The 15186-nt window shown below is 37.5% G+C and overlaps 2 protein-coding genes across 3 annotated transcripts in view; both read left to right on the top strand.

Annotated features, from left to right (window-relative positions):
• Positions 1–1273: 1273 nt before the first annotated feature.
• nr2f6b (nuclear receptor subfamily 2, group F, member 6b) lies at positions 1274–10139 on the top strand. The gene is made up of 3 exons (XM_016235782.1): positions 1274–1520; positions 3434–3785; positions 8855–10139. Exons 2-3 carry the CDS (start codon positions 3516–3518, stop codon positions 9170–9172), a joined length of 588 nt encoding a protein of 195 aa, XP_016091268.1. The 5' UTR covers positions 1274–1520; positions 3434–3515; the 3' UTR covers positions 9173–10139.
• Positions 10140–14008: 3869 nt separating this feature from the next.
• LOC107553551 (tax1-binding protein 3) overlaps positions 14009–15186 on the top strand; it is a 6375-nt gene continuing 5197 nt past the window's right edge. Inside the window, exon 1 of one of the 2 annotated variants that reach the window (XM_016235819.1) lies at positions 14009–14291. In XM_016235819.1, coding sequence (XP_016091305.1) covers positions 14253–14291 — 39 coding nt within the window. In that variant the 5' untranslated portion in view covers positions 14009–14252. The remainder of the gene's footprint in view (positions 14292–15186) is intronic. The other variant, XM_016235820.1, reaches the window with a different exon arrangement.

Here is a 15186-nt window from a genome sequence, read left to right on the forward strand (position 1 = left end):
TTTTTCTTTTGAGTTCACGAAACAGACACTTCTTAAGTAATCTGAACTGGTTCATTGTTTTGAGTTGAATGAACTTGTTTCTTTTAATTCAGACTGGGATTTCTACTTCCAAGCATGCTTTACTATGGCACTCGAAAGGGAGAGTAAATGTTAAAATAAAGTCTTATATAATGATTTTGTGCAAGATTGATGTTAAGTTATTCCAGGTTAGGAGCAGTTAACATGCATGAGTACAAAATAAAAATCTGCCGGTTCTGCAATTTGAATGTATTCCCTTAAAAAGTAAATGTAACTGATTACTTCTTTTTTTTTTTTTAGTTTTGACAGCTTGTACAGCAGCATGTATAAGATAAAGAAAAGGAATTTTAAAAAGTATAGTTTACAAATCTTGTGTCATGTTTATAGAAATGTATCTTAATCTATTTTTAAAAAGTTACACGACTTTCAACAAATTATTGTAACAAAAAATTAAAAAATAAAAGTGGTGCAACCATTAAGTTAAAAAGCTATTTATTTTCTTCACAGTCTTTACAAATTTTTAAACTTTTGAATTTTATTTGAGCTTTTAAAAATAACTTTTTGGGTTGTACCACCAATTTTACCACCTGAACCTGTTTGCTGAGAAACCAGCCAGACCATCCTTCAATTAAGACCAGCTTTGCTTGCTTCAAGACGTCTCTTTCAGCAGTGTAAAAGCCAAAACAATCAGATGAGGAGACAAAAAGATTTCTGAGAGCTTCCTCCACAGAGAGTGATCTAAAAAAGCTCTAAATCAGATTAACAAAGCAGCTCAAAGCTCTACTGCACCAAAACACCAACTCAGTAAAAATATATCCACATAAAACAATGACTTCTTTCAAAATATTACACGATGATTGGTGAAACAGGATGAAATGCTAGTGTTTTTGAAGACAACGTCCAAGCTGAAGTTTGCTGAGGAACTGCCTACAGTTGTAAAACTAAAATCTTTGGCTATATTCTGCACTGGGATCTGATTTTAATCACACTGACACATCTTCTAATGTTTAGATCTTCACTAAGGAGGTCTTCTCCGTCCCTAGACGCATACTGAGTGTACCTATGGTCATCCCTGGAGGGGTTAACGGTGTGTGTGTGTGTGTGTGGTAACGCATTCCTGGTTGTTTGTGCAGAGTGGCTACAGCCCACTCACTGCTCTTTGACTCTATTACCCTTATAAGGCAGCCGGCACCATGGCAACCAGAGGGCTTGAATAGCAGTGTCAAATCCCTGAACACACAGACACACGCTCGCTCGTCCTCCACTACTCAGAGAGAGAGAGAAAGAGAGAGACAGAGAACAGAGCGAGGCTTGTTGGCCAGTCACCACAGACGCTCGGGTCAGCTGTCTCTCCTGACCGTTGGATCTCATGATTTACTGATGAATGGAGAAAGGCAGGGCACGGGAAGCAGCAGACTGCTAAAAGAGCTTAAGGTCGGTTCTTGGGAATGCTGAGGCCCCGGAGACCATACGGCTGGACCAACCGGCACTGACGAAACAAGGTACTTGAGACTCTCTCTCTCGCTCATAGAGCACAGAGTGTACTGAGACTCGGCCAAAAGGTGCTTCATGCTAAGTTGCAAGAGCATTCAGGATTGTGTTGTTTAACCAAGTGAAAGAGCAAGGAACTTTCTTGAACTTTGGTCCTTGAGGAGCATGCAGGGTGGGGGCTGAGCTCTGTTTATCATTAGCCAGGTTGCTGTCTGCATGTTTGGCATTGTGGTTTTCTGCTGTTTGGGAAGCAGCTTAACCCTTATGCATCAATTATAAAAATAGTTACTCAGAGGTCCTTAGGACAAAAATGTTAGTGTCAAAAGATTTCATTAAAAATATTATATTACATTTTTATTTTTATGCTTTTACTGACAGTTTTTTTTTTACCAACATCAGCCCTGATGAAATATATATATAGTACCAAGAATAATTTTTTTAAAGGATTTTAAAACCCTGTAAATGCCTATTTGTTTATTGCCTCTGTTGTTTTGTTTAATGAAAACACATACACAAAAAATCTATTCCAATCAAATTTCTATATACTAAATGCTAAGCAGATGTTTTTATTATATTTTTTTATTTTTTTATTATTTAGGATTATTACAGTCTTGGATATGTTAGTGATTGGAAGCAATATTAACTTTGATGCATTATTATTATTATTACCATTCTCGATATCAATACCAATACATCCACACAATTACAATGACATACCTTCAATTCAATTGCCCTTTTGAAATTGAAAACATATATATGTTTATTTGCTCCAATGGCCAAATATCAGAAAATGGCACCATCAATTACAAAATAGTAAATATGACAGAATCAAAGCCAATTAACAAAAAAAATGCAAGATATCACAGTTTTGATAGAGACGTATTTGTATTTTGTACAGATTTATGAAAGTAAATGAGGGTGAAATATAAAAATTCCAATAAAATACACATTTATGGCAAATCTTATGCTGTTTGCATTGACAGCCAAAAAAATGTCCCTGAGGATGCGCACGATTAAAGGAAGCCATGCCTTTTGGATTATATGATGTTTAGATAACCCCAGAAGATCATTTTATTGGGGAGTGAAGTTCTCAGTTATCAACTTTGTCTCAGATGTTTCCTTCTAAAATTACAGTAGTAGACACAAATGAGACCGTTGTTGATGTACAGTAAAACCATAAAGCTATAAAATGAATTCTTGGAAGAGTTTGATGAGAAAATGTTTGACCTCACAGACTTTGGTGTCTTCTGAGCACACTGTTGAGAAACTCTTCTGAAACTAGAGGAGACACTTATGAGATTAGAGGGGAGCTCTTCACAGAAGCAAAAATCTGGGAAGCAGGTTTAACTTCGTCTCCATTTGCTCTCCTTTTAATCTCATTGCTCTCCAGGAGAAACAACCGAGATGCTAAGTGATCTCATTTGTGATTTTCCAGACTAAAATGTGAACAAGTAAACACGAGATACACTGGCAGGTTGAGTCAAACCTATCCAAGTGACCTGTAATACCCTCAACCTTTCTAAAAACGACCGCATTATTTCTCAGTACCGAAGGAACTGGTTTAACTTGTTGGTTACTAGGGGGCACGTAGAGTATGTTTTCCTGGTGTAATGTCAACGCGGCTGCTAGCTGAGAAGGAGTTTAATTTCATCCACGTCTCAGAGCTGTGCAGCTTGTCTTTTTCCCTGAAGTCTGGGTGCGTTTATATTGTTTCCTGTGAAAAAGGCGAGGTAAGCTGTCCAACTCTGAACTGCTCATTGAATCAAAGGGATCTTGAGAGTTTTGTGGTTAGGGCACATGAAGAAAAGCAACAGGGATTTTGACATGACAAAAACATGTCAGCCCGGTAAGCCTTGGAGGTCTTCAGAGTGCTGTTAAATGTGTTTCTCCTCCGAGTCTGACTTGTACGGCTTACTGTCTGCAGCTTAAAGGGATTCGCTCCGGGGCGGCTCTGAATTCTCGACGTGGGAAGGTTTCTCAAGCAGCTCCTGCTGGTGAACATAGAGATGGCCATGGTGAGCGGGGGATGGGCCAACCCCAATGGCAGCACTAATGGACTCGGTGAGAAAGGTTACCTGCGGGGGGAGGAGGAGAGCAGCTCACCCCGGGCGGGGAACAGCGACGCGGAAGGTGGCGAGGAGGACAAGGCCTGCGTGGTGGACTGTGTGGTGTGCGGGGACAAATCCAGTGGGAAGCACTATGGCGTTTTCACCTGCGAAGGGTGCAAGAGTTTCTTTAAGAGGAGCATCAGACGGAACCTCAACTATACCTGCAGGTGAGACACAGACGCATTATTCATCACACCGTCTGGTTAGCAAACAGGTTCGTGTTTTCCACTTACATTTTTTTTTATTCAATTCAAAATGTGATTACAACAAACTGGCACAATCACCGTTTTTTTTTAGCAAGGAACTGAAGGCTCAACAAATCAGAACCATCTGTAAATAAATAAACAAAAAGATTTGTGACTGCTCAGACACAACAGCCAATCACACGCCGTGCTTCCAGATGCAGCTTGGAAAGGAATTTGGCTGAACTTTCTGTGAACTCTGTTAACCTTTTACTGACATTTAAATTAGAGTGTAGGCCTATGTAAGTGAACATTTACAATCTCATGAATCAGAGCCTGCAATAAAGGAGATGAGTAAATCATAGTAATCATGCTATAATAAATGCTTGATGCTTACTTTTTTCTCAAGTAGCATGTGTGCTCCTAAGTCAATTTAAAGGTGCCATAGAATGCATTGATACAATATACCTATTTTAAGTTGTTCTCTGATGTCCCCAGAGTGTGTATGTGAAGCTTTATCTCAAAATACCCCACAGATAATTTTTTATAGCTTGTTGAAGTTGCTACTTTTAGGGAATGAGACAAAACGCGCCGTTTTTGTGTTTGTCCCTTTAAATGCAAATTACCTGGTGCTCCTGCCTCCCTTTTCAGAAGAGGACGGAGCTACAAGAGCTCATGCTCCGGCATACTGGTGTTACAGTTTAACTGGTGGTGACCGTGTTACTGACTTCACATTGCTTCCAAATGCAATTTTTAACTACCACATTCCTATTTACGATCATTCTGGTGGCACGTGAAGGCACAGAGACAATGGTAGCTTTAGCAACATTAGCCTTACAGAGAGCCAAGAAGCTCTTTTGGAAAACAAAATATGACGCGTGGTGCTTAGTTTGTCTGGAGTCTGGACGTTTGCACGCAAAGCGTTGGTATCAATACCTCTTTCAGAAGCAAACTTTGTACAACAGTGCTGAACTTACCCTCGTTTGTGAGGCAGTCCGGCGTAAAATGATTAGCACAAACATATAGGACTTTTCCGTTTTTTTCCAGGACATTTCCTTCGAAAATGAAATTTAACCACCGTGTCCTCAGCAATCTATGGAACTCCTATGTTCGTTGGTGCATCCCAACACACGACACTTGTAATGGCCCTTTGGCGCTGACATTGTATCTCAAGCAGCTACAGCAAGAAAACAGTAATGGCGGACTACTGCGTCTCACTCAGGGCTGTGTCTATGCTAATAGGGCAGAGATTGTCACAAATGGCGGGACTTTCCCGAGTATGACGTCATAGTAGTGAGAAACCTGGAACCGCTCGTTTGGAGAGACTGTTTATGATTTATTGGGATTATAAACAAATGAGTGGTTGGATTTTTACCATTCTATGGCACCTTCAAAAAAAAACATGAACAATTTAGAGGCTCAATGAAACAAATAAATAGGTTTTTAAATATTTGTTTCACACACACACACAGACACAGACAGACACACACACATATACACACACACACACACACACTTTGTGGGGCTTTTAAGTATAAAGGCCAAAATACAGCGGGACTCTTATTTTGATATGCTTTATCTGGCTGCTTAATTAAATGGGTATGGGAGATCGAAATATGCATTCTTACATCCATCTCTACAATATGTTACGATATAACCATGAAGTAAAAATGACATAAGCAATGTAATAATTTCATTAACAGTAAATCAATCAAGCAATTGCAGTATTGCGAGCTGCTCTGAAACCGTGAACCTGTTGAACATGCAAACACCACTGCGTTTTGACTTTGAAACGTGCAGTGCTCGTATTAAATGAAAACAGCCTTTTAAAGATGAATAAAAGCATTAGTCCGGTCCGGCGTAAAATGATTAGCACAAACATATAGGACTTTTCCGTTTTTTTCCAGGACATTTCCTTCGAAAATGAAATTTAACCACCGTGTCCTCAGCAATCTATGGAACTCCTATGTTCGTTGGTGCATCCCAACACACGACACTTGTAATGGCCCTTTGGCGCTGACATTGTATCTCAAGCAGCTACAGCAAGAAAACAGTAATGGCGGACTACTGCGTCTCACTCAGGGCTGTGTCTATGCTAATAGGGCAGAGATTGTCACAAATGGCGGGACTTTCCCGAGTATGACGTCATAGTAGTGAGAAACCTGGAACCGCTCGTTTGGAGAGACTGTTTATGATTTATTGGGATTATAAACAAATGAGTGGGTGGATTTTTACCATTCTATGGCACCTTCAAAAAAAACATGAACAATTTAGAGGCTCAATGAAACAAATAAATAGGTTTTTAAATATTTGTTTCACACACACACACAGACACAGACAGACACACACACACATACACACACACACACACACACACACACACTTTGTGGGGCTTTTAAGTATAAAGGCCAAAATACAGCGGGACTCTTATTTTGATATACTTTATCTGGCTGCTTAATTAAATGGGTATGGGAGATCGAAATATGCATTCTTACATCCATCTCTACAATATGTTACGATATAACCATGAAGTAAAAATGACATAAGCAATGTAATAATTTCATTAACAGTAAATCAATCAAGCAATTGCTTGGCATGAATGTATTTATTGCGAGCTGCTCTGAAACCGTGAACCTGTTGAACATGCAAACACCACTGCGTTTTGACTTTGAAACGTGCAGTGCTCGTATTAAATGAAAACAGCCTTTTAAAGATGAATAAAAGCATTAGTCCATTTCGCGATTCCTGTCAGCAAATCTCTTAAAATCATAATTAAGACGTTTGTTATTTAATTTAAGGCTTTTTATGAGCTTAACTTTCATAAAACTGAGGGACGTTTTAATTCACACACGTGCTCCTAAATACATTTTACACATCTATTCGTAGTCACAAATGTCAGTGAAATGCTGTCGAGCCCTGATAGAATGTTAATCAAGTAAGATTAATACTAATGTTAGGATTTAGACCGTTTTCTGCAAGTAAAGATGTCTTTCTTTCACATTGCATCAAAACATTTTTAGTTGAACTCTATCGTACGTCTTGTCCTAACCAGGAACAACTTGACAAACCACTAGCAATACAAGCTCTCTCTAAAAAAAAAAAAAAACAGATTTAGTTTTCCTCAAAATTAATAAATACAGTTAAAAGCAACTCAGAATATGGCGCAAGGCTGCAATAATTAAAGATGTTAAATAATAGAAATATCCTTTATGTATTTAATCCCATTTTATTAACCTATTATTATTATTATTATTATTATTATCAATATGCTGCTGACCTTCGATGATCCAATTCAACCATACTTATAAGCAAAAATTACACAAGATAAGCTAACATTTCTTTTTCTTTTTTAATTGCTGAAGAGTGTTGAACTTTCTTCTTCTGTGTTCAACTGTACAGACGTGAATTTACATTTCCTTCAGCCTGAGGCTTTTGCTGTGAAAAGGCTTTTACATTTGCCAAAAATATAACTTTTTATATTAAAAGGAAACAAGCAAGCCCTGGCCAGATTTAAAAAGTAACGCAAAAGTAACGTAATGCATTACTTTCAATAAAAAGTAACTAAGTAACATAATTAGTTACTTTTTTAGGAAGTAACGCAATATTGTAATGCATTACTTTTAAAAGTAACTTTCCCCAACATTGCTTACCATGTCATTTGTACTACAGACACTGTTTTTTGAGAAGAGTTGTGGTAGTACTTAAAGTTATCATACTGTATGTACCATTTTTGCCTGCTGGATGGAACAAAATTCCATAGACTTGTATATTCAGAGAGGGACCAATATATATGATCATCATAGAAACTTTGACATTTAGGGTAAAATATTTTGATTTGAATCAATGTGTAACCAAATTGCAACCACCCAAATTATCCTACAAATTGCATAGCAACTTACTAAACTTACCAAGAACATTTTAACCACATAACAAAATAATAAAACTGTTTAGAAGACACCTTAAATGCATATAAACATGCTAAAACCTCTCAGAAAACATTTGTTAATGCACAGCAACATGCTAAAACCACTCAGAACACATTAGTACAGCCATAGCACATAGCAAAATGCTAAAACGTATCAGACATGTTAAAACCCACTCAAAACATGTTAAAGAAAACATAGCAAAATGCTAAAACCACTCAGAACATGTTATTAAAAGCATAGTAACATGCTAAAACCGTCCAATCACGTTAGTAAAGGCATAGCGACTTGCTAAAACCACTCAGAACACATTAGTAAAGGCATAGCAACATGCTAAACCTCTCAGAACATGTTTGCTACAGTATAGCAAAACGCTAAAATCTCTGAGAACTTTATTAAAGGCATAACAAAATGCTAAAACCTCTCAGAGCATGTTAATAAAGACAAAGCAAAATGCTAAAATCTCTCATAACACATTATTAAACACATCCCTGTTGAAAAAAACAGCATATGCTGGTTAGGTATGTTTTGACGCTGGGATGCTGGTTTAAGCTGGTCCTTTGCTGGTTTATGCTGGCATAAGCATAAACCAGCAAAAGGACCAGCATAAACCATCAAAGGACCAACATAAACCAGCAAAGGACCATCTTAAACCAGCAAAGGACCAGCTTAAACCAGCAAAGGACCTGCTTAAACCAGCATCCCAGCGTCAAAACATACCTAACCAGCATATGCTGTTTTTTTCAACAGGGATAGCAATAGTAACATGCTAAAGATGCTCAGAACACACTAGTAAAGGTATAGCAGCATGCTAAAACCACTCATAACACCTTAGTAAAGGTATAGCAAAATGCTAAAACCACACATAACATGTTAATAAAGGTATAGCAATGTGCCAAAACTACTCAGAACACCTTAGTTGCAGTGGGTTTTGCACAGCCACACTTTTCAAAATGTAAAATTCTAGTTAGCTGGAAAATCAGTCTACTGACAAATGTTAATTCTCTAGGAAGTTGTTCACAGCTTTCTAAAAAGTTAAGAGGCTCAGTCAGGACAAGTGCTGCTCTTTTTGAAGCTTGTCTTTTTCAGAGAGAAGATAACATTGCCAAATATCCATCACATGAGCTGTTAGGATTTCACTTGCAGCAGTATTGTAAACTCTGTGTTTCCTGCAGACGCATGTGGCCTGTCAGATCCGGCGCACATCGAGAGCCTGCAGGAGAAAGCACAGGTGGCCCTGACCGAGTATGAGCGCATGCAGTATCCAGGTCAGCCGCAGCGCTTCGGCCGACTCCTGCTGCGACTGCCCGCCCTGAGAGCCGTTCCTGCCAACCTCATCTCTCAACTCTTCTTCATGCGGCTGGTTGGCAAGACGCCAATCGAGACGCTTATCCGGGACATGCAGCTCTCTGGAAGCTCCATCAGCTGGCCGTACGTGCCTGGACAGTAGATGAACAATCAGAGGACTTGCTCCCTTGTCCCATCTCAGGCTGCTCCCATACTTCCACAGTAACCGCGTGGATAGATATTGTGTTTTGGGTTTTGTTGATCGTGTATATATATATACTGTATGTCTAAAAGAGGTTGACACGTATGTTCCTATGCAGTTTAAATGAGCCATCCAGTACCAGGATACCTCATGTTTCACATCATGACCATCAATTCTGTCAAAAACATTTGACGAGATGAATTAACAGATCCAAAGCTTTAAAGAAGAGTTTATTATACCTTCTTTTTCAGAGCATATTGAACTATTTTAAAGCTAGTGTAGATGTACATTAAGAATCTTTATAACAGACTGCATCCGTGAGTCAAACATGTTGGGATGTGTCCTTGAAAAATCAATGGTGAACAGTAAATGGCTCTGTTTAGAATGGAATACTAGCATACTGCACATTACTGTATACTGCTTTATATAGAATAGTATGTGAAACAGTATGAAATATGCAACATTACATGTCCCAAACAGTACTATGCTACATTGTTGTCACATGACCTCATTATATTGCATGTTTATCATGTAAATATGGTACACTGCATTGTGGGATACAGTATTCTGTGCAGTATGCTTTGGTTGTATACTGCATATTTTGGCAAATGGCCATGCAGGTATTACACACTATGCACGGAATACAAACTATATACTAAAAACAAAACAAAACATCAAGAGTGGTATGGTAGTATGCTATTCTGAACATAGCCCATGTCTTTGATTGTCCTATTTAAACAGTTCAAGTGAATTTTTCAGTGGGGTGGAGAAATGGTATAAAGTTTTACATTGCTGACAGTGGGAAATATCAAGTATTTTTGCATACTAAAAATAAAAGTGAATGATAAACAAAGAAGCTCTTATGTAACAAGATTGTTTATGAAAAAGCTTCCATTTTCAGCGGTGTATTGAGTAAAATAAATAAACTGCGAACAAGAGTTATTTTTTCAGAATTTTATGATCATTGTATTTCCATGATTTAAAAAAAACTGCAGGCAGCTGTGCATTTGCTACTAATCAATAGTACATACAAATCAAATACTATGAACATAAAAGCATACCCTTGAGAAAAAGTACACAGGATAGTACATAAAAAAAGGAGTACTCATTATGGAAATAATATAATTTAGTAGAAAAGGAAAACACTTAAGTGCAAACTGATTGCATGTTACTTAAAAAAATGTTACTTGCAATGAAGTGTGTAAAAAAAAGTCATGAAAATTACCTCTTTTAAGTACACTTAAGTTGCCTTTTATTTCCATAATAATATATGACCTGAAAGTATTTAAAAATAAAATATATTCCGACATTTATAATATAAAATATTTTATAAATGAGATTTTTTGGGACAATTCGTAGAGTCAATGACAAATAAAAATGCCCAAGAAAAAAAAAAGCTAGTTCCCGTAGAAGAAATGATCTAGTCATGTTACACTGACTTTGATTCGACATTCAAATGTTTTTTTCAAATATTAATCATTAAACTTTTTCTTCATTATGATCACACTACCTCGAAGTGTTTTACTATCTCTCAAAAATATCCAAGTTAATTTTAATTCATAAATTTAAATGACCATATCACTTAATCATATCACTTCATGATGATCATATCAGTTACCTACACACTCGCTCATTCTGCATGTTTCCGCACTGAAAAAAATGGGTGTAGAATTCAGAAATTGCTAGTAATTTTCAAGTAAATGCTAGTAAATTAATAACAAAGAAACAGCAAATAACACCTTAAATTAAATATGAAAATTTGAAGTAGAAAGACTGAAATAGTATTTTCTTGTAAAATATACTCCAAAACTTTACAACTTTGAAAAATCTATATTTTGCAGGGCAAAAAAATGTTTTGACTGTTACATACATATGCTGTGTCTGAAATCGTATACTTCGCTAATATATCTCGTATGTGAAAAACAGTATGTGAGGCGAGTAGTATGTCCGAATTCATAGTATTCAAACGCCTCACATAGACACGATGTAAATAAGGTATTATACTGTATGTGCAGTTTGCTTCATTGATTATAACGGAACATTGTGAGATTGTGATAAATTGAAGTGAGTGACAGCTTTTTAGTGATTATATGGAAGCGCTATTTGCTCGCTTTCTTGGCTATAATCAGTTCAGAATTTGAATAAAAGTTTTGTTTTACTTGCATGCTAACAGGACCAAAGACCACATCCTGCACATGCAGCAAAGTTTCAGGAGTGACATATCCCGCATGCCTCATATAAATGCGGGATTCTAGCTTATTTGCAATCAGGGTTAGTTCCTTAGCCTATATCCACCACCTCGATGGCAGGCAAGTATTTCAATTTAGTTGAAAAATCGCTCCTCTTCATAACATAAGGGTCACGTCCAACATATGTTGTGATTTTCTCTTTATACCTTTCTCTTGTAATAGTGTCTAAACCAGTACAGTACAGACTTTCCTTCATCTCATCCATTCTGCTTTTCACTTCCTGTTCTCATCTGAATTTTGCGCGTCATCAGAATCACGTGATTGCAAACAATTTTGATGCCTGCTGATTGCAGTACGACAAGCGTTAAAATGAGGTAAATACTAATCATATAGTCATATTTAAAAATTAACACATTAATATATTGTATACTGTCAGTCAATCATGACGACACACTCCCATTTTTATGGCATCAAATAAGTAACTAAAACCAAACTTATAAAAAAACAAAGAAAACAAAAAACAAACACTTGACAAAAAATAAAATGACAAAAACCATCTTTGGCAAAAACTTATTTGAAATGTAACTCTTTAATTTGTCTCACACCCCATTAGATTACATGGAGAGGGTGTGCCACCTGGGGCCGATCGAAACGTTTTGGCTTCACTTTTCAGGACTTGTCTGGCACACTTTCCCTGCGACCCAATGTTCATACTATCCATCCTAAATAGTATGTGAGATTAGAATAAGTGTATCCCAAAGCATAGTATGTTGAAAAGAGTATGCCAAAAGTCCCCGGATGGTCTACTATTTCGGGAAGATTTTTTTAAGTGGATTCGTACACACTCTAATGGCTAATATTGCCCACAATCCATTGCGCTTTGACTAATGATTCGGTTCACAACTACAAACACGAATAAAAAGCGTTAAAAACTACAAACATGGCGGATGTGCAACACCGACGGAGAGCTTTAGACAAAGGGATTTGAGTTACTAATAATCAATATTTAACTTGGAAAAATATCTATTTAATGTTATCTGTGTTATATTTCATCTGCAACAACAATGTGAACTTTTATAAACATCCGTTTGGCTTTTAACTTGTAAATGCATCATAAGGTTATGCAAAAAAATATGAGCAGAGTTCTCCGAAAAAGACCCACGGCTGGCAGACCATCGTGTTACTTTTCTCTCCAATCCGATAGGAAGTTAAATTAAATTAAATGTGGAGGATGTTAACTGTGACAAAATGATTGACAGGCCAGTTTACAGTGACAGGGTGCGGTGTAACCGTCCCAAAGCTTGCCTACTCTTCTACTACACACTCAAAAGTGTGCCCTTTTTCTTCACCAAAAGAGTACATACTTTAAAGGGGTCATATGACGTTGCTAAAAATAACATTATGTTGTGTATTTGGTGTAATGCAATGTGCTTATGCGGTTTAAGGTAAAAAAACACACATTATTTTCCACATACTGTACATTATTGTTTCTCCTCTATGCCCCGCCTTTCTGAAACGCGTAGATTTTTACAAAACTCATCGTCCTGAAAAGCGAGGTGTTTTGTGATTGGCCAGCTATCCAGTGCGTTGTGATTGGCTGAATGCCTCAAGCATGTGACGGAAAAGTTACGCCCCTCACATACTGTTGATGCCATGTCCGGCCGGAGCAACGAGACAAAAACATTAAAACCCATTATAAACGAGGCATTTGTTGCATACAGTGGGACATAATTACTGATTATGTCGTTTTACGCGTTGCGTTGCGTATCGCGCTGCGTAAACATAAAACCATGTCTGCATTTGTGATCGGAGAAACAACAAGCCTACTCTACACTGCTCAAAACTCGCGTTTGAATTGTCAGTGGCAAATTCTTTAAATATAAAAAAGTACTTACAGGCTGTGAGTCAGAAGCGCCAATCTGTCTTTGCAAAGTTGGAACTGCCTCACTTTATAGAAACAGCCTTTGTGCACAGACGCGTTGCAGGCTACTGGTTCAGGAAACAGTTCTCATCCTCCATAAAATGCGCTGGACACATCTGAATATTTGGGTTGAACTGTTCTGGAACAGTGTTCTAAATACAACTTAACCACTGATTTCTAGTCGTGTCCTCTTTTGGAAGACCAAACAAAGTAGTTTCACTTTCGCAACGAAACACACAGCGCCTCCACAACATGGCAGCGGCGGCAACAGCAAGAATTAAAGTTACGCCTTCTTTCGATGCGTGAACATTTGGGCGGCGTTATGCAAATCTTCCCACATAGTGACGTAGATAAGTGGGGGCGTGTTAGAACGAGGTGTTTTAGGTAGGCGTGGCTGACTCTTAACTTTTATAAAGAATATCTCTTTGGATTTGAGACTTTAGTCTTTGCAACTTTACAGATCTTCTTTATGCACCAAGAGCTTGTAACACTCCAAAGAGAAAGGAAAAATTGAAATCGCATCACATGACCCCTTTAAGGGCGTAAAATATAAGTAGTAGGTACATTGGGACGCAGCATTGGTCACATATGAATTATGATCAAAACGCGCCATCTGCTGGTGAGTCCGTGCTGCTACTTGTTTAAATGGTACTGCAATCACGGTTTTACTCGAATATATACCCATAAATAAGTCGCATCAACAACTACACGTGCTCAACTGATAAATATGGTTAAGTAAATGGACGAACAATATGAGAGAAGTGTAATGTGGACTTGAGGGCAAGGTTTGTGTAGCGCAGCCCAGCCCCAACATGACACACAGCCAGAGAGGAGGAACCAAACACACTCACTCCAGTTATCATCAGTGCAAATTACTCAACTAAACACCCAAGAGCCCCAACAGGGAATAACCGTTTATAACAAACAGAAAATGTCGTTCATCCCCGGTCATCCTGTCACAGCAGTTGTGGTGAGTTTGCGCTCGGTATGAGAAAGTTGTTGCTCTAGCATCAGTGTCTTCAGCTTTGTGTGCGGAGCTTTAGTGTTTAGTGTTCATTTAATATCGTTTGACTGGGAAGGCGATCAATTTAAACATGATTATTGTTCCCAATACTAATCTATGTCATGACAGGACAGTTTGGTTAAGTTTGAGTTTAAGTTAACAGTCGATATAATGGAAAGGGTTAGCACGCTAAGCTAACGTTAGCCAGGAGTGAACAAAGTGACCAATAGTTAATTATTTATTTACTGTTCTATTTATTTATTAGATTATAAATAAGTAATATGTGGCAAAATTACCAGTCATTTTTGGGATCCAATTAATATTAAATGTTAAAAAATTTATTATTCTTTTGCATTATATTCAATCTGTTCTGATGTCGCTCAGGTGTGAAGTAAGTAGGTGTGGTTCATGTTGCTGTTCAGGTAGTGCTGCCATATATGGTCATAAACCGTGTTGGGGTAACGCATTACAAGTAACGCGAGTTACGTAATCAGATTACTTTTTTCAAGTAACTAGTAAAGTAACGCATTACTTTTTAATTTACAAGAAAATATCTGAGTTACTTTTTTCAAATAAGTAACGCAAGTTACTTTTTTTCCAATTTATTGACTGACAGCTCTCCTGTGCCCATGTTGAGAGAAATCAGATGTTACTGTAGTTCTACAATAAATATGAATATGCATTCATTCATCACACTTGCACACACACAAAAAAAAACACAGATTCAGTGTCAAAAACCGATAAAAAAAATAATGCAACTCAGAATATGACGCAAACCTGCAATAATTAAATATTAAACAACACAAATATGCTTTATGTATTTAATCCCATTCTATTAACCAATGTCTTTGCTTCTGACCTT

Source organism: Sinocyclocheilus grahami, unplaced genomic scaffold (genome assembly GCF_001515645.1).
Source record: "Sinocyclocheilus grahami isolate Dianchi unplaced genomic scaffold, SAMN03320097.WGS_v1.1 scaffold474.1, whole genome shotgun sequence".
Lineage (NCBI taxonomy): Eukaryota > Metazoa > Chordata > Actinopteri > Cypriniformes > Cyprinidae > Sinocyclocheilus > Sinocyclocheilus grahami.